We start from the raw sequence: 22,021 nt of genomic DNA, 5'->3' as shown, positions 1-22,021 counted from the left end.
TGTGAAAAACGTCCTAACGCAATGACCGAAACCAAAGGAAGGAAATCTTGATGTTGTTCTTTCATGGCGTAATCTGTGGCAGGAAAGAAGATCAGCTGGCTGGTTCATTAAATTGTGTAAACCAACAGTCCGAATATAATAGTTCAGGGGATGAAGCAGCCATTTGTGTTTGGGTAAATCAAACCATGATACAGTAATAACTATGGTTTGATTTACTCGCTGCTCTTCTAGCGTCTGTTGAGCACAGGTAACAAACCGTAAAATGGAAATGAAATGAAATTTAAAAGAGATTCACGTCAATGCTAATATTAAAACAGGCAATGACAGTACTTGGGAAAGAAATTTGCACAGATTGAGACCAAGAATGAGATTTTCCTTTTACTCCTCTCGGCACAGATCCTGTTTTAACATGTGAAGGCAGAGAACTGATTTTCAATGTCCTCTTGAGTGCCCGCTCAACGGAGCAGCTGAACCATGAGTTGCAGGCCCTCTCAATCTTGGAGAAGAGTGAGGAACTGTTGCATTTCGGAAATCAGAACCACAGCATAGCGATTAAGACTTGTTCAAGCAATGCAGATGGGACACACACACCTCCAGGTACAGTAGTGCGACGGAGGGGAGAACACAATGGAGTGCAGCTTCCAGGACTTTTACCTCCCCCCTCCCCTCGAGCACAAGCATTCACCATTCACCATTGTGTGGAAGATGAGAATTGCTGGGCCTTGTGATAAGCCAGTGTTTGGCAGTTTGACAGTTTCAAAATGGGCAGACTTCAATACCCAGAACTCCCAAGCCAGCGTGGCGATCATATGACCAACGGGACACCGCAACTGTTGTAAATATGTGCCTGGTTGATCATGTGACTGCAGGGATGCTGCAACGGTCATAAGTGTGAGGACTTGTCGCCAATCACTTTTTTCGGTGCTGCCGTAACTTTGAGCGGTTGCTAATCAAACTTCACTAACAAAGTGAACAAAGGCAGGCAATGCTCTTTTTTTCCTTCAGGAGGAAAACTTTTGAAGTGGAATGGGAGATTGAACCACCCCACGTTGAAGAGCTAGATTATATTTTATAGGCTTGATATAATAATAATAATAATAATAATAATAATAATAATAATAATAATAATAATAATAATAATAATAATAAGAAGAAGAAGAAGAAGAAGAAGAAGAAGAAGAAGAAGAAGAAGAAGAAGAAGAAGAAGAAGAAGTAGTAGTTGGAAGGGACCTTGGAGGTCATCTAGTCCAACCCCCTGCTAAGGCAGGAAACCCTATACCATTCCAGACAAATGGCTGTCCAGTCTCTTCTTAAAAACTTCCAGTGTTGGAGCATTCACAGCTTCTAGAGGCAGGTTGTTCCACTGGTTGATTGTTCTGACTGTCAGGAAATTTATCCTTAGTTCTAGGTTGCTTCTCTCCTTGATTAGTTTCCCTCTGTTGCTTCTTGTCCTGCTTTCAGGTGCTTTGGAGAATAGCTTGACTCCCTCTTCTTTGTGGCAGCCCCTGAGATACTTCTCTCCTTGACTAGATAGATAGATAGATAGACAGACAGACAGACAGACAGACAGACAGACAGACACAATGAGAGAGAGAGAGAGAGAGAGACAGACAGACAGACAGACAGACAGAGAGAGATATTCTATCCATCCATCTATATTCTATCCATCCATCCTAACCAAAAAGCTTTAAGATGGTGAGGTGATGAAAAAAGAAGAGACGTTTGGGGAAAGGAGGCAATGTTTTCAAGAAAGGAAACTTAAAAAGCTTCCTGCACTTTTCTGTCCAAAAGGTTACTTTTAAAAAGACAGCGTTTTGTTTAAGGAATCGTAGCCTTTTCCCCCTCCAATGATCTGGCATTACTAAGACTGAGTTCTGATTTTGTGATTCAGAATAACTGACTAACAAAGTGGGAAGGGACCTTGGAGGTCATCTAGTCCAACCCCCTGCTCAGGCAGGAAACCCTATACCATTTCAGGCAAGTGGCTGTCCAGTCTCTTCTTAAAAACCTCCAGTGATGGAGCATTCACAGCTTCTGGAGGCAGGCTGTTCCACTGATTAATTGTCCTCACGGTCAGGAAACTTCTCCTTAGTTCCAGGTTGCTTCTTTCCTTGGTCAGTTTCCATCCGTTGCTTCTTGTCCTGCCTTCAGGTGCTTTGGAGAATAGCTTCTTTGTGGCAGCCCCTGAGATATTGGAAGACTGCTATCCTGTCCCTCCTCTTCATTAAACTAGACATACCCAATTCCAGCAATCGTTCCTTATATGTTTTAGCCTCTAGTCCCCTAATTATTTCTGGAGGATGTCCATAATTTTTAAATAATTGGTTGCAATGCTTGGAGAACTTTCTAAGTTGACTCCCTGTAACCCCCTTCTTCTCTTCGGAGATCAGGAAAGAAAGATTAGCTATTCAGCCTAGAATACAATGTTTGAATGTTCAATCTGAAGTGACAAGATTTGGTTCATTGTAGATTTAACTTCGGAAGAACCGAGGACAACCGAAGAATCTCCAGCCCTGGAGTTGCTTATCAACGAAGTAAACGCAGACAATCCTGGATCTCGAGAAGATACGGAATATATTGAGCTGTTCTACCCAGGACAAGCGCCATTTTCACTCCAGGATTACTGGCTTGTTCTGTACAACGGCAAGAACAACTTAGCTTACCAAGTCTTGAACCTGACAGGCTATTCCACCAACGAGTGGGGCTACTTCCTTGTAGGGAGTGCAGGAGTCACCCCCAGGCCCTCGCTTCTTTTGCCAGATACCACCATCCAGAATGGCGTAGACGCCGTGGCTCTCTACCGCCACCCCAATCCTGTCTATAAAACCAACATGCAGGTGACTGTGGATGGGCTGGTTGATGCTGTGGTGTACAGAGCCCGGGGTACGGATAAAGCGGAGAAGCTGGTGGCTCTTCTCACTCCTGGACAAAATGTCCTCCATGAAAACGATTCCCACAGCACTGAAGACGAGTCCATCAGCCGATGTCTCAGCCTGAAGCCCAGAGATTCCAAGAGTTTCCAGGTAAAATGGCTGAAGGTTCAAGAGGAGCCACAGAGATCAGCCAAGACTTGTGTTTCTCGTTTACACCATCTTTGGTTATGTTTATCTTACACACCAAGCCCTCATTTGCTTTAGCATAGTTGGCTGAGTCCACCCCATAATGGACTGTGCTAATGTTATGCTGTAAACCAGGAGTCTCCACACTTGGCAACTTTAGGATTTGTGGACTTCAGCGCCCAGAATTCTGGCTGGGGAATTCCGGGAATTGGTGCACAAATCTTAAAAGATTCCCAGGTTGGAGACCCTTGCTGCAAATCATATTAGCAGCTCATGGAGGGGTTGGCTACAGCCACGTGATGGCTTTGTGCAGTATCTGATAACCCTCCCAACTCCAGCCTGCTGCATCAGCATTCTAGCGGAATCAAGTCATCTCATCAACTTGAACCACAGCTGATGGAGGTGGGACAAGCTTAGAAAGAGATAATTGAGTATAGGTCTTCCTGATGGGGGCTTTCCAGAAGGAAACAGGATGTGGGCTGAATTAGATTTTGAGTTTATTCCATTAGGGTTTTGATTGTGTTGACTGTTCGGAAATAATGTGTCACCAGTCCTGAGAATTACGTTAAATGGGGTTCTTACCACACTTGAGTGGATTTCTCACAAACATCTGGCTGATAGAAGGAAGATACCGGGAGACATGTTGGTCTCATCTGTTCATGTTTATTTATTTGTATCTCGCTTCTATTATTTTTACAAACAATCCAAGGCATTGAACCTACCCAACACATCTTCCTCCTATGTTCCTCACAACAACTCTGTGAGGTGGGTTGGGCTAAGAGAGAGGGGCTGGCCCAAAGTCACCCAGTTGGCTTTCATGCCTAAGGCGGGAATAGAACTCACCATTTCCTGGCGATTGGCCCAACGTCACCCATTTGGCTAAGGCAGGACTAGAACTCACCGTCTCCCGGTGATTGGCCCAACGTCACCCATTTGGCTAAGGCAGGACTAGAACTCGACGTCTCCTGGTGATTGGCCCAACGTCACCCATTTGGCTAAGGCAGGACTAGAACTCACCGTCTCCCAGTGATTGGCCCAACGTCACCCATTTGGCTAAGGCAGGAATAGAACTCAACGTCTCCTAGTGATTGGCCCAACGTCACCCATTTGGCTAAGGCAGGACTAGAACTCACCGTCTCCCGGTGATTGGCCCAACGTCACCCATTTGGCTAAGGCAGGACTAGAACTCACCGTCTCCCGGTGATTGGCCCAATGTCACCCATTTGGCTAAGGCAGGACTAGAACTCACCGTCTCCTGGTGATTGGTCTAAAAATCACAAGCTGGCTTTCATGCCTAAAGCAGGACTAGAACACACTGTCTCCTGATGATCGGTCCAAAGTCGGCCAGCTGGCTTTCATGGCTAAGACAGGACTTGAACTCATGGTCTCCTACTTTCCATGGTCTCCTACTTTAGCCACTAGACAATATCCTTCCCAATATTCACGCATCTCCCATTCTTATGACGTTCAGGAAGCTATAAAAACATGTTTGTTCTCTCCCAGGCCTGCAACAGCATAGTTTTCAAGCCCATTTTAGTTACGCTTGGATTATAACTGAGTGTTTTGCTCTTCTGCTCAGTCACAATTTCTTTTTCTATATACTGTTTCCCTTGTTAATCTCTTTTAAGTTCTCCGGAATTCCCAAAGACTTGGTTGGCCTTGAAACTGGATTATTAAATGAAGCCAATCTCTCCCCTTAGATGTTTTTTCTCTGGGGCTAAATTCTGAAAATATCTCGATAGAGTGGCTATAAGGAGCCATCAGTTGGGGAGAGCCGTTCGAAATTTGAAAATGCACTTAAAAAAAAAAGAACATTGCAGATTCATATACTTTTTGGGTGCCTTCTCCTGTCCACCTCCCAGGTGACTGAAACAACGCCTCTTGGGGAAAACTCTTGTGTGTCTCTCAACTGGAATCTCACCAAAGAGGTGCTCCATAATTCTTCCACGGTCATCAATGAAGTGGGTCTGGCCAATGACTCGTTACTCTACAAGTTCATAGAACTGAAGGGAAAGACCGGGGACAGCTTAAAAAGATACACATTGCAATTCTTCTTCGGAAACCATAGCCGGCCGTACACCAGCATCCACCTGCAAGGCAAATTTGGGAGTGAGGGTCTCTTTGTCGTCAAGCCAGGACCAATGTTCCAGAGTGTGAAGCCTGATGGTAGGTCGCTGGTCCTAATAAACTGCTCTGTTCATGCCCTGGTAGTCCTTGACTTACAACGATGCACTTAGGGACCGTCCGAAGTTACAACGGCACTGAAAAAACGTGACTTAGGACCGTTTTTCACACTTGACGACCATTGTGGCGTCCCTGCGGTCACGTGATCCAAATTCAGATGCTTGGCAGCTGACTCGTACGTATGACAGTCGCAGTGTCCCGGGGTCATGTGATCGATCCCCTTTTTGCGACCTTCTGACAAGCAAAGTCAGTGGGGGAAGCCGGGTTCACTTCACGACCGTCTTGCTTAAGTTAGCAACTATAGCGATTCGTTTAACGACCGTGGCAAGAAAGGTTGTGAAATGGGGCACAATTTGCTTCACGCCTGCCTCGCTTAGTAACGGACATTTTGGGCTCAGTTGTGGTCGTAAGTCAAGGACTACCTGTATTTGTGCTTTGGAACGGGAATTGCCAGGTGTATTTTTGTCATGCATAAAGCATGCTGTGTTTTACATATTTGGGGCCATGTTTGTTTGTTTTTAATAATATTTTATTAATTTTCCAAATTTACATTTTAGTATTTGAAAAGCAACATGGTGGCTGGGTAATCAATGGTTCAATAATAAAATCTTTAGTGCAATCTTAGGTTACAGCATCAGATATTTCTTCTCTTTTCCCCTTAATATTTACTGTCTCATATTCAAGCTAGTACAATTCTAATTATATCAACTGGAAAAAAACATCATTATTACATTTATCAATAAATTTTTGGCTTACATTGAGTCTTCATAAACAATCCATTGTTGTTGTTAGCTGCGAAGTCGTGTCTGACCCATCGCGAGCCCATGGACAACCTTCCTCCAGGCCTTCCTGTCCTCTACCATCTTCTGGAGTCCTTTTAAGCTCACGCCTACTGCTTCAGTGACTCCATCCAGCCACCTCATTCTCTGTCATCCCCTTCTTCTATTGCCCTCAACCTTTCCCAGCATGAGGCTCTTCTCCAGTGAGTCCTTCCTTCTCATTAGGTGGCCAAAGTATTTGAGTTTTAGCTTCAGGATCTGGCCTTCTAAAGAGCAGTCAGGGTTGATCTCCTCTAGGACTGACCGGTTTGATCGCCTTGATTATTTATAATTTTCAGACTTTGGGTACCCAAGATTTCCCTTATCTCACTTCATAACAAAATATAATATCCAGAATACGCATTTTATCTATTTGAATATAATCTTCTTCTATTTCCTAAAAGTTATCTATTTTCTACCATACTAAATCATCTACTTAATAACACAACATTTGGGGCCATGTTATCAGTGCGTAAAGCAGCGGGTGGGTTTTGGGTGTTTTTTTTCCCAATTCTCAGAAGGATATTTGTACTTGCAAAGATTTTGTCAGTTGTTTCCGGGGCTCATTAAATCAAGGCTTTACATTTTACTGAGCTGAAACAAGGACAAGAGTAAAAAGCTAGTGAAAAATATTTAAAAACTGAAATACTATGCCAGTGAAGAAGTGACGATTGTGAAAAGCATATTTAGGTACTTTAAAAGTGTGTGTGTGAGAGAGAGAGAGAGAAAAAACAAGATAATTATGGGTGCAAAATGGACAGGGATTGAATACAGAAGTGAGTAACCAGCACCAAGTATGTGTAAACAGTTAGCAAAATCACACAGTTGTTGAGAGGGGAAAATTTTTAAATCACTGCAGTTTGAAGCTGTTTGGCTTAATCAGCGGTTACTTTTTATTGTTTTTAGATGGAAAAAAATCTTTGTAAGCTGCCTGGAGTCACTTGAGAATGAGTTGGGCACTAATATAAATTTTCTTAAATAAATTAATTTATTGCTTTTTTTAAAAAAAAAATGCTGCTCCTTCATTAACTTTATCCCGTTTCTTTCCAGAGCAGTTGGTGATGCCCGCTCTCTGGAATCACTCCTTCCCAAGCCAGGAGAACCTGACGGTGGCGCTATTCAGCCGAAAGCTGCGACTTCCATATGGTACTCTAAATATTGCCGAGAAAATAGAATACCTTGTGACCTGGAATCCTGGGATGATCCCTCAAATACCCTTTGTATCTGGGAAAAGGGAAAGGTGAGTGTGTTATATATGTAAACAATCCTTTAATAGATATGTATATATGTTAACAGTTCAAATAATACGGCAGCAGCAAAGTGTATAAACTAAAAGCCTCCTGACAGAAAAACACGCGGGAACTTTGACAGCTGTCAAAGTTCCCCGCACAGCGCAGGCGCCACCACTGACAGCTCGCGGCTGTCAAACTCCGGACTACGAGGAAGCCTGAGCTGTCAAAGCGTCCACCGCACAGCGCAGGCGCGACCACTGACAGCTCGCGGCTGTCAAAACACCAAGCCACGCGGAAGCCGGAGCTGTCAACAGAAGACGACGCGGATTGGTCCCTGCCTGACACGGCGCCAAATTAAACACCGCTGATTGGTCCTCGCTACCAGCTGCCGGCTATAAAAGCCGGACAAGTTATTCTATGTTTGCCTTGCTCTTAATAAACCTGTTGTTAACTAGCCTGTCGTCCCGAGTGGTCCTTGGCTACTTCACTGGCGACGAAGGTGGGATCGCTCCGGAGCTGAAGTCACGGCCGAGGAAGGGAGTTCCCGGCAAGAGCTGTCACGGAAGTTTTAACTTCCATCGGAGCAACCCAGGACCGGACGACATGGCAAACTTCGGCCGTGTGAGGGAGTTTGATACCCGCCATCCCGAGAGATGGCAATCACACCTCGGCCAAGTCGAGGGATTCCTCCTCGTCAGTAAAATCACTGACGACCGAGCAAAGGCCGCCGCTCTGCTGTACATCAGCGGGCCCCCGGTGTACGATGCAGCCGTCGGGTTGTTCAGCCCGGTGCCCATCACTGAAGTCTCCTACGCGGACCTGGTGGACCAGCTGAACAAGTACTACATGCCGGCTCGTTCAGAACTATACTGGCGAGTACAATTCGCACAAAAGAAACAACGGCCGGACGAGCCCGCCAACGAGTTCATCGCCGGGGTCAGACACGCTGCACGGAACTGCTGTTTCCCCGACCTGGAAGACCGCATCAGAGACCAGGTGGTGATCGGTCTGAGGGACGAGAGGCTACAGAAGAAACTGACGTCCAAACCCGACATGAACCTGGCTGAGCTGACCAGGGAGATCATGGCGTACGAGCACAGCCACAAGAAGAAGCCGACGATCACGACCCCTGAGACCCCCGCGACCGTCTACCAGGAGAGCGCAACCTTCAGCGACAGCGGAGAGTCGGTAGATTTCACCGATGGAGAAGCCCTACAGCGCAGAATGGAGCACCGGCAGCCGAGGAGGGGCAACACATCGGACAGCCGTAGGTCCAGGAACCCCCCACCGCCACCACCTCGTTACGAGCAACGAGCCGCCTGTGCCAGCTGCGGGGGCAACCATGCCCGTGGAAGCTGCCGATTTAGGAACGCGAAATGCCACAATTGCGGGAAGACTGGCCACATCAAGCCGGTGTGCCGCAGCAAGGGCCGGGACAACATCAATGAGGTGGAGGCAAACCCCCCAGGTAGGCCGGCTGCCCAGGCCAGCAGGGAAACCCCACCAGGGCCCCTGGTAGAGACAATTGACAGGGTAAACAGCATAAGCTCCAAGGTTAAGATTTGGGTCAGAATTCAGGGGGTGCCCTGCCAGATGGAAGTAGATTCAGGGTCAGCAGTCTCCTTAATTTCGCTGACAACCTATCAGGAGATCTGTCAGCAAGGCCGGGGACAAATTCCCCTGAAAAAAACTCAGGTACACCTAGCTGACTTCCAGAAAACCCCCATTCCGTTGGAAGGGAAAGCCAAGGTCGTAGTGCAGTACAAGGGGTTCAAGGGTCCCCTGGAGGTTTTAGTTACACCAGGGAACCGTACCAACCTGATAGGACTAAACTGGTTCAGTCCACTAGGCATCGCCTTAACGGGGGTTAACACCATTCAAACACCCAGCCTAGAAGTCGTTTGCGATAAGTACGCCGACGTTTTCGATGGCACTCTAGGAAAATATACGGGTCCCCCCATCTCCTTGCAGCTAAACCCTGCAATCCAACCAATTAAGATAAGAGCCAGGAGGGTACCTTTTGCCCTTAAAGAAAAAATCGAAAACGAACTGGATCGCCTCGTAGGACTAGGGGTGCTGGAGCCAACAGAAGGGGGAACCTGGGAGACCCCTATTGTCACCCCAATCAAACCTAATGGTGAAGTGAGAGTGTGCGCTGATTATAAGGCGACAGTCAACCTAGCCCTCAGCCCCCATGCCTACCCGGTGCCAGCGGTAAGGGACGTATTTGCTTCCATCCGCTCTGGTGCCCTTTTCGCCAAGCTTGATCTCACACAGGCGTATTTGCAACTGCCTGTCACTGAGGACACTGCGGAGGCCCAGACAATTGTCACCCACCGCGGTGCCTTTAAAGTAAAGAGGCTCCAATTTGGCATATCGGCGGCCCCGGGTATATTTCAGGGTATCATGGAGAAGACCCTGAAAGGAATACCCGGGGTCTGCCCCTATTTCGACGATGTTCTCATCGCCGGAGAAAACGAAGCGAACTTAGCTGACAGGCTGTCAGCTGTGCTGAGCCGGCTCAGAGAAGCCGGCCTCAAACTTAAGCGGGAAAAGTGCTCTATTGGAGTCACATCCACAGAATTCCTAGGGTACAAAATAGATAGCCAGGGCATTCACCCCACCTCAGAAAAACTTCAGGCTATTCAGACCGCACCCAGCCCTAGGAATAAACAAGAGCTCCAATCCTTTTTAGGACTGTTAAACTTTTACCACGCCTTCATCCCCCATAAAGCCACTATTGCGGAGCCTCTGCATAGACTCCTAGACAAGGGTACAACTTGGTCCTGGACCAAAGAACATGAGAATAGCTTCCAATTGTTAAAAAAGATTATCTGTCACAGTTCAACTATCACCCTTTTCAGAGAGGACACCCCAATATGCATCGCTTGCGATGCCTCTCCCTATGGAATCGGGGCTGTCTTAAGTCACATATTCAAGGACGGTACACAAAGACCCATAGCCTTCTATTCACGCACTCTGACCAAAGCTGAAAGAAACTATGCACAAATTGACAGGGAAGCCCTAGCAATAGTAGCAGGGGTCAAAAAATTTCATGATTACCTGTATGGAAGACCATTTACTATATTTACGGATCACAAACCCCTGCTAGGCATATTCACTTGGAACAAAACTACGCCACAAATTCTCTCTCCGAGAATTTTAAGATGGTCAACATTCTTAGCAGCCTATTCCTATCAACTAATACATAAACCAGGTAAAGAATTGGGACATGCTGACTGCCTCAGCAGACTGCCCATACAAACCAGGGACGCAGACCCAGCCCCAGCCAGCCAGATTTTAGCAATCTCCCAACTGCCAGAATGCCCCCTGACTGCAAACATCATAGCTAATAATTCTGCCAAAGATAAAATACTTGCCAGAATCCTCAAATGGGCCACAACAGGATGGCCAGCTCAAAATCCACAACCTCAATTCCAACCTTATTATAACAGGAAAAATGAGATCTCAACACATAGAGGATGCCTGCTGTGGGGAAATAGGGTCATCATACCAGAGAAAAACATAGACCAAACATTACAAATCTTACACGAAGGACACCCTGGAATTGTAAAAATGAAGGCGATGGCTAGAAGTTATGTGTGGTGGCCAGGCATAGATAAACAAATAGAAAAGTATGTGGGTGGGTGTTATACCTGTCAAGAGACCAGGAATGAACCACCCCAGGCACTAATCCATAAATGGGAGACTACAAGGAACCCTTGGTCACGTATACATATAGATTTTGCTGGACCCATCCAAGGCCAAAGTTTCTTAATTGTAGTAGACAGCCACTCTAAATGGCTGGAAGTCACACCCCTTAGAAAAACAACGTCCCAGGCCACTATTCAAGCTTTACGAAAAATATTCGCTACACACGGCCTACCTGACACCATGGTTTCTGACAACGGACCTCAATTCACCTCTCGTGAATTTCAGATCTTCGCTATGAAGAATTGTATTAGGCTGGTCACGTCGGCGCCGTTCCACCCATCATCGAACGGAATGGCTGAAATTATGGTACGATCCACAAAAGAAGCGTTAAAAAAATTCGTTAAAGGAAACTGGCAGAGGCGCCTCAGCCAGTTCCTCTTAGCACAACACACAACACCATGCTCTACGACCGGCAAATCACCGGCGGAATTAAGATGGGGGAGAAGGCTAATAACACGTCTGGACAGACTGCACCCCGACACATATCCAGAAGAAAAACAGCACCCCCACCCCACCCGCACACTCAACCCAGGTCAATTGATTTGGGCACGATCATACACAGATAAAAACAAGTGGGTCCAAGGGACAGTAATAAAACAAACAGGGCCCATCTCATACCTTATAGCTACGCAAGCACAGGGCAACATACGCCGCCATATTGATCAGCTCAGACCCAGACAACCACCACACAATTCTGAGCAACCAACCAATGCCAGCATACAACCCCCACCGGAAATACTGCCTATCCCAAACCAGGAAGAAGAACACCAAAACGAAGATCCAGGACCAGACCACCCTCCACCCCTTCGCCGCTCAACCAGGAATCGTAGACCACCCACCTACCTAAAAGACTATCAGTGGGCAGGTTCAAACATCCAAGAGGAAGGAAACGCACCAGGGGAGGGGTAAGGGGTGTGTTATATATGTAAACAATCCTTTAATAGATATGTATATATGTTAACAGTTCAAATAATACGACAGCAGCAAAGTGTATAAACTAAAAGCCTCCTGACAGAAAAACACGCGGGAACTTTGACAGCTGTCAAAGTTCCCCGCACAGCGCAGGCGCCACCACTGACAGCTCGCGGCTGTCAAACTCCAGACTACGAGGAAGCCTGAGCTGTCAAAGCGTCCACCGCACAGCGCAGGCGCGACCACTGACAGCTCGCGGCTGTCAAAACACCAAGCCACGCGGAAGCCGGAGCTGTCAACAGAAGACGACGCGGATTGGTCCCTGCCTGACACGGCGCCAAATTAAACACCGCTGATTGGTCCTCGCTACCAGCTGCCGGCTATAAAAGCCGGACAAGTTATTCTATGTTTGCCTTGCTCTTAATAAACCTGTTGTTAACTAGCCTGTCGTCCCGAGTGGTCCTTGGCTACTTCAGTGAGCATCTTGTGTTCTTACAGTGCCTTGTTATTTCCCCTCCTATTCTGCATTTCTTTCTGTAAAAACTAGGGAGGCTCCCACACCCACATTTCTTCTATAGGCCCAGTTGTCTATTATGCAAGTGTTGTCTAGTCTGCCACTCTTCCTCCTTCTCCCAAGATCATTCTCACATCCCATTAAAGGTAAAGGTACGGTAAAGGTTTTCCCCCATCCAGTTGTCTCCAATTCTAGGGGCGTGTTGTGATTCTGTGGATCTGGCAGCTGAAGACTCAGAGGAGGAAGAGGGGCCTGGAGTGACAACAGAGTCAGAGGAAGGCTCTGAAGAGCTCCAAGACTTACAGTCTGAGGAGGAGCCTGGCCCCTCTACTCGCGCTCAGGCTGAGACACAGCTGTGCTGGGAGTCTGAGTTGGACCATGATGAAGCACAGCTGGGTGACATCCAGGATGCTCGTAAACGCCGGCAGGCAAAGAGAGCAGGACAAAGGAATGCAATGGGGCGGCTCCAAAAGCAAAGGAGCAAGCATTAGGAAACCACACCTCGGCTGCATAATAAAAGGGAAGGTGTGGGAGGTGCTGGTTGCCGAAGGCAACCGTTCGGGTTAAGAATCGAGTTGCGGTGAACTGTGTTTGTTTTCTTCAGGTCTGTGAGTAATAAAAGGGGTTTGGGTTTTTCTTGCGGTTTCTGCCTGCTTGATTGGAAGAGGGGTTTCTCCTTGTGAAACTGAACAAGGACTCAAGTAGGCTGGGACAGAACAGGGTGGTGCTCATCTCCATTTCCTAGACAAGGAGACCAGCTTTGTCCGAAGATAGTTCCGTGGTCATGTGGCCAGCACTATATGCTAAGGTGCATGGAGAGCTGCTACCTTCCCGCCAAAGTGGTACCTATTTATCTACTTGCATTTGAATGCTTTCAAACTGCTAGGTGGGCAGCTAGGGGTTGAGCCAGAACAGGAGTTCGCTCCTTCACATGGTGCTTGGGTCTCAAACTACCAACCTTCTGGTCCACAAGCCAATTGTGTCTTTAACTGCATTTCTTGAAATCCTTTCCTCTAACCATCACTGTGATATTTGCTTGCAAATGTTTGGTCCACGTGTAATGTTTTGCTTGCTACAAATGTTTTGGGCTTGCTTTTTTGTTTCCTTGCAGAATCTGGTCTTTGAGCTACTGCCCTTTTTGCAAGGAAACGTTTCTCATCTCCAACCCCACCCCAGGCATGGAGAATAGCTGTCCTCAGGAGTCTCTGTCTTTGGATCTTGGAATGTGCCTATGGACACCTAGTAAGTGGTCTTTTCTCTCTCTCTCACCTGCAACTGGAGAGAATGAGGTCATCCCTTGTGTGATGAGAAGGCAGATCTTGAGGAGGGAGGACTGCAGTCCAGAAGAGGCAATGCAGTCCAGATATCCTGTGTGAGAGAAAGAGAGTGAAGACAGTCTCTCCTCAGTAGTTCCCAGAGTATATTGTAGATGCAGACAGTAGAATCTTCAGTCCGTCAAGATTTTGTCTACAGGCGTGAAACAATGAAGAACTCAGCCTGGAAGAATCACCACATGTTATTCCTGGCTTGGGGCCTGACACATGGTGACTGAGGCATTCTGGAACTTGAAGTCCATATATGATGTGATAGAATGTAGGGAGGAGCTGGGTTTCCAGGAGGGAAGGAGTGAATTCCAGAGGACTAAGGGGCAACTCAGCCTAGATATGTGTGAGAGAAAGAGGGTGAAGACCACGCCTCCCTAATAGTTCCTAGACTACATTTTCAATACAGATAGTAGAGTTCTGAGCATGGAAGATGTTTGTCTGTAAAGATGGTGTCATGGTTCCGACTAATGAAACATATCAAAGAATCTTCAGGCATTGTTTATTCTAAAAAGTCTATTAATAGTGAGAACGAAGCGTCGGCACTCATGGATGAATACCAAAATCTGAATTCTCCCCTGAACACATCGTATCAAACACAATTCCCTCCCTTAATGTAAACGTCATAAATCACATTCTCCAATTAGTTTAACGTGCAATGCTTCGCTTCTTCCGTTCTATTTCGCGCCATTCGTTATCTTATTTAAAAAAAAACAACCGGGATAGCATTCTCTTCCCCCCAGCTTCATTTAATTCAAAAGCAAAACAGTTTAAAGGGAAAGGCTGCCTGTTATGTTGTCAAAGCAAAAAAGTCCAATGTTTGGAGCACTGACAGATGAAACAATAAGGAACTCAATGTGGAAGAACTGCCCACTCTCATTCTTGGTTTGGGCCTGACACCCTGGTTCTTTTCCCAGAAGGGGGCACGATGCTAAACCAGCCGCAGACACAACGAGAGAGAGAGAGACAGAGACAGAGACAGAGACACACACACACACAGAGAGAGAGAGAGAGAGAGAGAGAGAGAACTCATGCCAGAACTCAGACATGTCATACAACCCGCCTTGCCTACCCTGCAAGTTAACATCCCAAAAAGGTGCCGGAACTCCGTTCTGGGTGTTCTGTGACAAAAAAAAAGCCCTGCTCCTAGCAACTGCATGGGCTAGTCCTTGCAGTTTTCTTGGCAAGGTTTTTCAGAACTGATTTGCCCTTACCTTCTTTTTGGGGTCGAGGAAGAGTGGGCGGCTCAAAATCGCCCAGCTTCATACTGAAGCGGGACTAATATAGAACTCACGGTATTCCAGTCTCTGGCCTGGTGCTTTCACCACCACGCCAAATCTTTTTAATGTTCGATACGTTTTGAATGTGTGACTTTTACATTGTTCTTTATTTGCATATATAAATGTTGTAATGTTGCCCAGATTCAGGTGCTTAAGGTGGCTATTCTTTTCTTGATAGACTGTTCCCCCTGGCTTCAAAATCCACAGCTGCAAGCTCACCTCCAGCAGATACTAGTGAGATCCATGGAAGATAGCTGCTTATGCGCTATCTCTCCCTGCGCCCTGCAAGGTTTGTGTCCAATATGTTTTTTTTAAAAAAAATAGCATAATATTGATTGATATTGCTTCTTGAAAACATTGCTAGGGACAATACATTCATGCCAGAAAATTTAATTTTATTAGATTTATATACCGCCCTTTCCCGAAGGACTCAGGGCGGTTTACAGGGCATTTTAAAATCACACTAATACAAAATACAAAAGTTAAAAGACAATTAAAAAGATTAAATTATCCCTGAAAATAAAACCCCAGTTAAAATTCTCAGCCTGGGCCAGAGAGCTCAAAGAGCCAAGTCTTCAGGTCCCGGCGGAATGAACGCAGGTCAGGGGCAGTCCTGAGCTCCACGGGCAGCTGGTTCCAGAGGGCAGGCGCACCCACAGAAAAGGCCCTCCCCCTGGGTGTTATCCGCCGGCAATCTTTTACCGGCGGCACCCTGAGAAGACCCTCCCTGTGGGAGCGCACTGGACGAAGGGAACTTGATGCTGGCAGCAGGTGTTCCCTCAAATATCCCGGACCCAAGCCATTCAGGGCTTTATAGGTCATCACCAGCACAGCCAGTGTAAATAATGTTATTTTTCTTAACTTTTCAAGCTAAGATGGGGAATCTGTAGTGGCCCAGATTTTAATATATATATCTGTGCCCATTATTCCCTGCCAAAACAAAGCCAAATGACCGGGATGATAGAAGCGACTAACACCGTGGCAGCGAACCTATGGGACACGTGCCACAGGTGGCACACAGAGCCCTCTCTGTGGGCACACGTACCGTCACCCCAGTCCTAGGCCTTCAGCTGGGTTTTATAAAATCTTTTTATAAAAGATGGGCAATGGGCCAAGCCCACCCGGCACCCAATGATACGTAAGTGGGTTTTGGGTTGCAGTTTGGGCAATCGGTCTCTAAAAGGTTCGCCATTACTGATCTAACATATTCTGAAAGGATATAGATTCTCCACCCTTGGTTTCAAGCAGGGATGCAAAAGCTGGTTTCCCCAGACCAGCCGAGAATATGGTGCGGAGAGCTCCTATAAAAATTGCCCACTATCACATTTTGCCATTTTTAAGGAGAAAGGAGAAATGATTCTCTGTATGGGGAATAACCCTATTGCCTCTGTTTTTCATTCAATTTTAAATTGTCTAGCAATTTAGCCACAAAGGTAAAAATTTCCCTGTCAGTTGTGTCCAACTCTTGGACGCGGTGCTAATCTCTGTTTTCCCGCTGAGGGAGCCCGCGTTGTCCAAAGATGCTTCTGTGGTCACGTGGCCAGCATGCCACCCAAGTGGTACCTATTTATCTACTCGCGTTTGCATGCTTTGGAACTGCTAGGTGGGCAGGAACCGGGGCAAGTAACGAGAGCTCACCTCACCGTGTGGCCCTTGGGTCTTGAGCCCGGGTTGTCGACGTACGGGTGACAAAGTGCAGCGTCTTTAATCACTGAGGCATCACAGAATAAATCAGTTTAATTGGACCTGGTCTTTCAAACCTGGATAGCAGCTAGCCATCTTTCTTGTCTTTCCACAGAACTGAATTTCACCTGCTCTAATACCACACTGAAACTGTCCGGCCGGTTGCTGGCCACGTCACCGGAAGAGCGGCAGCTCCTGATCCAATGGCAACAGAAATTTTCCCTAACTTCCCACCTATTTCCTGTGGATGGGATAGTCCTCCGAACTAATGCCCCCTGTGCATCTTCCAGTGAAGTGGTACCAATAGCTAAAGGTGAGACGATCAGGTGGTGACCAAAGGTTTGTAGGGGGAAGAATGAAAGTGACACAGAAGACCCCAGATTCTTCAAGGAAAGAATTTTCTTTTTCTTTCTTTCTTTCTCTTTCTTTTCTTTTTCTTTCTTTCCTTCTTTCTTTCTTCCTTTCCTTTTTTCTTCTTTCTTTCCTTCTTCCTTCCTTTTCTCTCTTTCCTTCCTTCCTTTTTTTCCTTCCTTCCTTCCTTCCTTTCTTTATTCCTTTGTTCTCTTTCTCTTCCTTCCTTTCTTCCTTCCTTTTTTCTTCCTTCCTTCCTTTTTTCTTCCTTCCATTTTTTCTTTCTTTCTTTTTCTTTCTTTCTCTTCCTTTCTTTCTTTCTTTCTTTCTTTCTTTCTTTCTTTCTTTCTTTCTTTCTTTCTTTCTTTCTTCCTTCCTTCCTTCCTTCCTCTTTCTTTCTTTCTTTCTTTCTTTCTTTCTTTCTTTCTTTCTTTCTTTCTTTCTTTCTTTCCTTCTTTCTTTCTTCATTTCCTTTTTTCTTCTTTCTTTCCTTCTTCCTTCCTTTTCTCTCTTTCCTTCCTTCCTTTTTTTCCTTCCTTCCTTCCTTCCTTTATTCCTTTGTTCTCTTTCTCTTCCTTCCTTTCTTCCTTCCTTTTTTCTTCCTTCCTTCCTTTTTTCTTCCTTCCATTTTTTCTTTCTTTCTTTTTCTTTCTTTCTCTTCCTTCCTTCCTTTCTTTTCCTTTTCTTTCTTTCTTTCTTCCTTCCTTCCTTCCTTCCTTCCTTCCTTCCTTCCTTCCTTCCTTCCTTCCTTCCTTTCTCTTTCTTTCCATTCTCTTTCTTTCTTTCTTTCTTTCTTTCTTTCTTTCTTTCTTTCTTTCTTTCTTTCTTTCTTTCTTTCTTTCTTTCTTTCTTTCTTTCTTTCTTTTTCTTCATAATTTTTGCATTATGACTGATTCCACCAACCATTAAAAGAAAGTACGGATGCATCTAGCCCTTATATTAATAATACCTTTTTCTCTTTTTTTTCCACAGCTTCACTTGAAGCCTGGGAAATTGCTTTTTTGACCTTGGGTTCCATTTTGCTCATACTGCTGTTAATCGGTGGAACTTTCTATTGTATAAAAAGGTAAAAAAAAAGAGCTGCTATTGGGATTTGTGCTGAAGCCAAAGTTAGCAACTAAAACATGAAGCTGCAACATTGATCCAGTATGAACCCGACTCCATCATCCTTTGCCCAACCTGGTACCCACCTAATGTGCTGGGCAACACAGGTTACAGGTATTCTTAGACTTACAACCATTCCTTTAATGAAAGTTACAGTGACACTGAAAAAGGTGACTTACGACCCTTCTTCACACTTAACAACTGTTGCAGCATCCCCGTAGTCATGTGACCGAAATTCAGAGGCTTAACAACTGGCAACTCGTAGATCAACCCTGACTGCTCTTTAGAAGGCCAGATCCTGAAGTTCCGATACTTTGGCCACCTAATGAGAAGGAAGGACTCACTGGAGAAGAGCCTAATGCTGGGAAAGGTTGAGGGCAAGAGAAGAAGAAGGAGACGACAGAGAATGAGGTGGCTGGATGGAGTCACTGAAGCAGGAGGCGTGAGCCTAGATGGACTCCAGAAGATGGTAGAGGACAGGAAGGCCTGGAGGAACGTTGCCCATGGGGTCGCGATGGGTCGGACACGACTTTGCAATTAACAACAACAATTTATGAAGATTGTAGTGTACTGGGACATGTGATCCCCTTTTGTGACCTTTTGGCAAGCAAAGTCTATGGGGAAACTGTAGTAAGTGCACAGGACTGCAGAGATGTTGTCATGTTTCAGGGCTGGCCGCAAGACATTTTTTTCCCAGAGCATGTCATAACTTTGAATGGCGCCTAAACAAATGGTTGCAAGTTGAGGATTATCTGTATTTATTTCCTTTATTTCCTACATTTCCGAGATTCTTCACAAGAGCTGAAGTTCCTGCTTCCCTGATGCTTTCGCTGACTTTGTGTGTCTGTGTTTTTGCATTCGTATAAGGCGGATTTCAGATTTCAACATGTCTTTGCTTGCCCTGAACTAAAATACGCTCAGCTTCCTTAACAGCATTATTAAGGACTGAGGACAGTTGGTGACTTCATGCATTAAAAAAAAAAAAGAAAAATGCAGAGATCAGTTCCAATTACACTCCTGGAGTCCATACAGGTGGTCCTCGACTCACGACCCAACATTTCCATGGCGAAGCAAGGCAGTTGTTAAGCAAGTTTGGCCATTTTACGACCTTTTTGCCACCGTTGTTAAGCGAATTGCTGCAGTTAAGTGAATTGTGCGGTCGTTAAGTGAATCCTGCTCCCCCCCTTTGACTTTGCCTGTTGGAAGCTAGCTGGGAAGGTTACAAATGGTGACCACATGACCTCTGGGGCAGTGCAACCGTCGTAAGTACATGCCAGTTTCCAATTGCCCAAATTTCGATCACACGGCCATGAGGATGCTGCAAGAGTCATGTGAAACCAGTTTTCAATTCCGTTATCACTTTGAACGGTCGCTAAATGAATGATTGTAAATCGAGGACTACCCGTATGGATGTTTCGACATGGTCTTCTTCTAAGACAGCATTTTTTTAACCCTGGCAACTTTAAGCTATTGTATGTGCTCATGTCCCCAGGGGATTCTGGGAGTAGAAGTTGAAGTTAGTTGCCCAGGTTTAGAGAAACACTGTTCTAGGATGTTGCTTAGATTCCGTAACCATCTCTGTTTTTTTCTGTTACGAGAAACAGAGCAGAAGCAGCCTGCTCCATCTCATTAAGCAAATAAAACTCAACGCTACTCTCCTACCCTATTTCCTTCTGGGTTTTTCAGACCGCAGAACTACAACAACATTGAACTGAACGATCGCTGCGAGATTATGTCAGATATCTGATTCTACCAGGAAGAGCCTCCGTAAAGAAAAAGCTATTTTGGGGATCTGATGAAGAGGTAAATCTCAGAAGAAAGTTCCAGCCAATCGAGCACAGCGTAAACGGATCAAATTCCTGAAGTATTTATTTTGAGGGCAAGGTTTTTCTGTTCTCCCACGGGGTGTGAGAAACCTACCTCTTTGTTTCTACGGCATCTCTCACTGCCAGGTTGTGTGAAAAATTGGTGGGGTGCCATGATAATTTCCCCCCACCCACTGTGAAAAAAAAAAAATGTGATTATTTTCTGCCCCTAATTTATCGGGGCGGGGTGGTGGTAAAGTGCTTTGCCCATCACAATCAGAAAGAGAGAAAGAGAGAGAAGCAAAACATTTCTTTTAGAGGCAGAATGTTCAGGATTTGATTCTAGTAAATCCAGAATTATTTTTTTAAGAGAAGAAAAGGGTTGGGTGGGCGGAGAGCTGATGGATTGTTAATCAGATCTATGGTGGCTTCACTCCCCCTAAGCAATGGACCGTCTTAGTTGTGATGTGTGTTGCCACCGACAATGCATGCCTCAAATACTATTTGCTTTAGGGGACCTCTCTGAGGAGAGCTTGTCTCTTTCCATGCAGAGAAAAATCTCAGGTTCACTTCCTAGTTCAGGAAACGGGGGAAAGAACAGTTCAGGCAAACAATTTTCACAAAGCCGTTGGTTCAGGTGACATTTTAAGCTGTGGGCAAGGAGGTAACTGGACGCCAGGCAGGTTCCTAGGCTCAGCTCCCATTTTCTAAGCAACAAAAGTCAGTATGTAGGCAAAAGAAATTAAAATAAAAAATAAAAAAGAGGTCAGCCTTGTCCAAACATTCCCTTTCCCCCCAGAATGAAACTCAGGAATTTGTATAGTAAAAAGTTGTTTGTAGCCGTCACCTTGCTCACATAGCTACCAACTCTGCAGACTTGAATTTCTTGCTCACTGCAAGTAGACCACAGCTAAAATTAAAATATGTTATTTTTATAAAACAATGCCACCAGATGGTATCAGTTGGGAAGGCACTCTTCCATGGGGCAAAGGCCAAATTCAATGTCTCCCGAAATGTGCGGTCCCAGAACCAGCTTCTCATGCCTCTGCAGAAGTGAATAGGGGGCCCTTAGTGCTCTCTGAACTTAGTTGTATTCTTGCAGCCGTTTCATTACCCAGCTAGATAGCATCATCAGTGCTAGAAGGAGGTGGGGTTTGCTCCTGTAGCACTGATGATGTTACTTAGTTCGGTAATGAAACTTAAGTCAAAGGGTAGGTGTGACATTTGCTTTCAGGCACATGTGATTTAACTGGGCTTGTAGAAGCTGCATTTTTTTTTATTTAACTTTTAATCAGCTACTGCCCTCTGCCGATCCTCTAGCATTGCAGCAATTACTAATTACATTTCCCATCCATATACAGTACTCTCTGATCCCGTAGAACAGGGGTCTCCAAAATCATCAACTTCCTTCTGTAGAAATAAGGAAGATGAACTTGACGGCAGAGATTTGGTGGCCCAGCGGCTTAATGATGCTGGAGATCAGTGGCGGGATTCAAATAGGTGAACAACCGGTTCTCTGCGTGGATGCCACTTCCGGAAGTCCATTCTGGGCCTGGGGCAACAATAAATTAGCTACCGGTTCTGCCAAAGTGGTGCGAAGTGGCTGAATCCCACCACTCTGCTGGAGATGGCCTCAGCTGTGGCGGTTTGAGCCGTAGTTCTTCCCACCACCACCTTACATTTTTTCCCCCCATTTTTAAAAATCATACTGTTCTCTTGGTTTTTCCAGTTCCGGCATTCGGGGAGTTGTGAAATAAATGTTTAATTGCTAATTCGTTCTTTTCTTTTTCCTCTGATCATGGAGATCTTATGGTGTTTGTTTTCGCTGTCCCTAGTCTGGAAATTTATTTGTGGTTGATTGTACTTTATTCTGTTGTGAGCCACAGGGAGTCAGAATGACTGGGTGGCATACGAATGGACTGAAAAATAAAATAAAAACATTGGAACGCAGCTTACTGACTGATTTTCAGTTATGAGACCTATCAAGGGATCTGAAGTTCCTCTTCCTGACAATTCTTGAGAGCTTTCCCCCCGCCCCTCACA

General features: G+C 45.6%; 1 protein-coding gene across 1 annotated transcript; it reads left to right on the top strand.

Annotated features, from left to right (window-relative positions):
* Window positions 1–2,654: 2,654 nt before the first annotated feature.
* Window positions 2,655–21,922, top strand: LOC308674286 (uncharacterized protein). The gene is made up of 8 exons (XM_081338631.1): window positions 2,655–3,023; window positions 4,922–5,225; window positions 7,112–7,301; window positions 13,545–13,675; window positions 15,214–15,324; window positions 16,834–17,031; window positions 18,042–18,135; window positions 19,860–21,922. The coding sequence occupies exons 1-8, from the start codon at window positions 2,832–2,834 to the stop codon at window positions 19,918–19,920; spliced, it is 1,281 nt and encodes a 426-aa protein (XP_081194757.1). The 5' UTR covers window positions 2,655–2,831; the 3' UTR covers window positions 19,921–21,922.
* Window positions 21,923–22,021: the final 99 nt, after the last annotated feature.

The sequence above is a fragment of the Vipera berus genome, assembly GCF_964194415.1.
Source record: "Vipera berus genome assembly, chromosome: 13".
Lineage (NCBI taxonomy): Eukaryota > Metazoa > Chordata > Lepidosauria > Squamata > Viperidae > Vipera > Vipera berus.
Note: the sequence above shows the minus strand (reverse complement) of the source record. Positions and strands in the feature narration are given on the sequence as shown.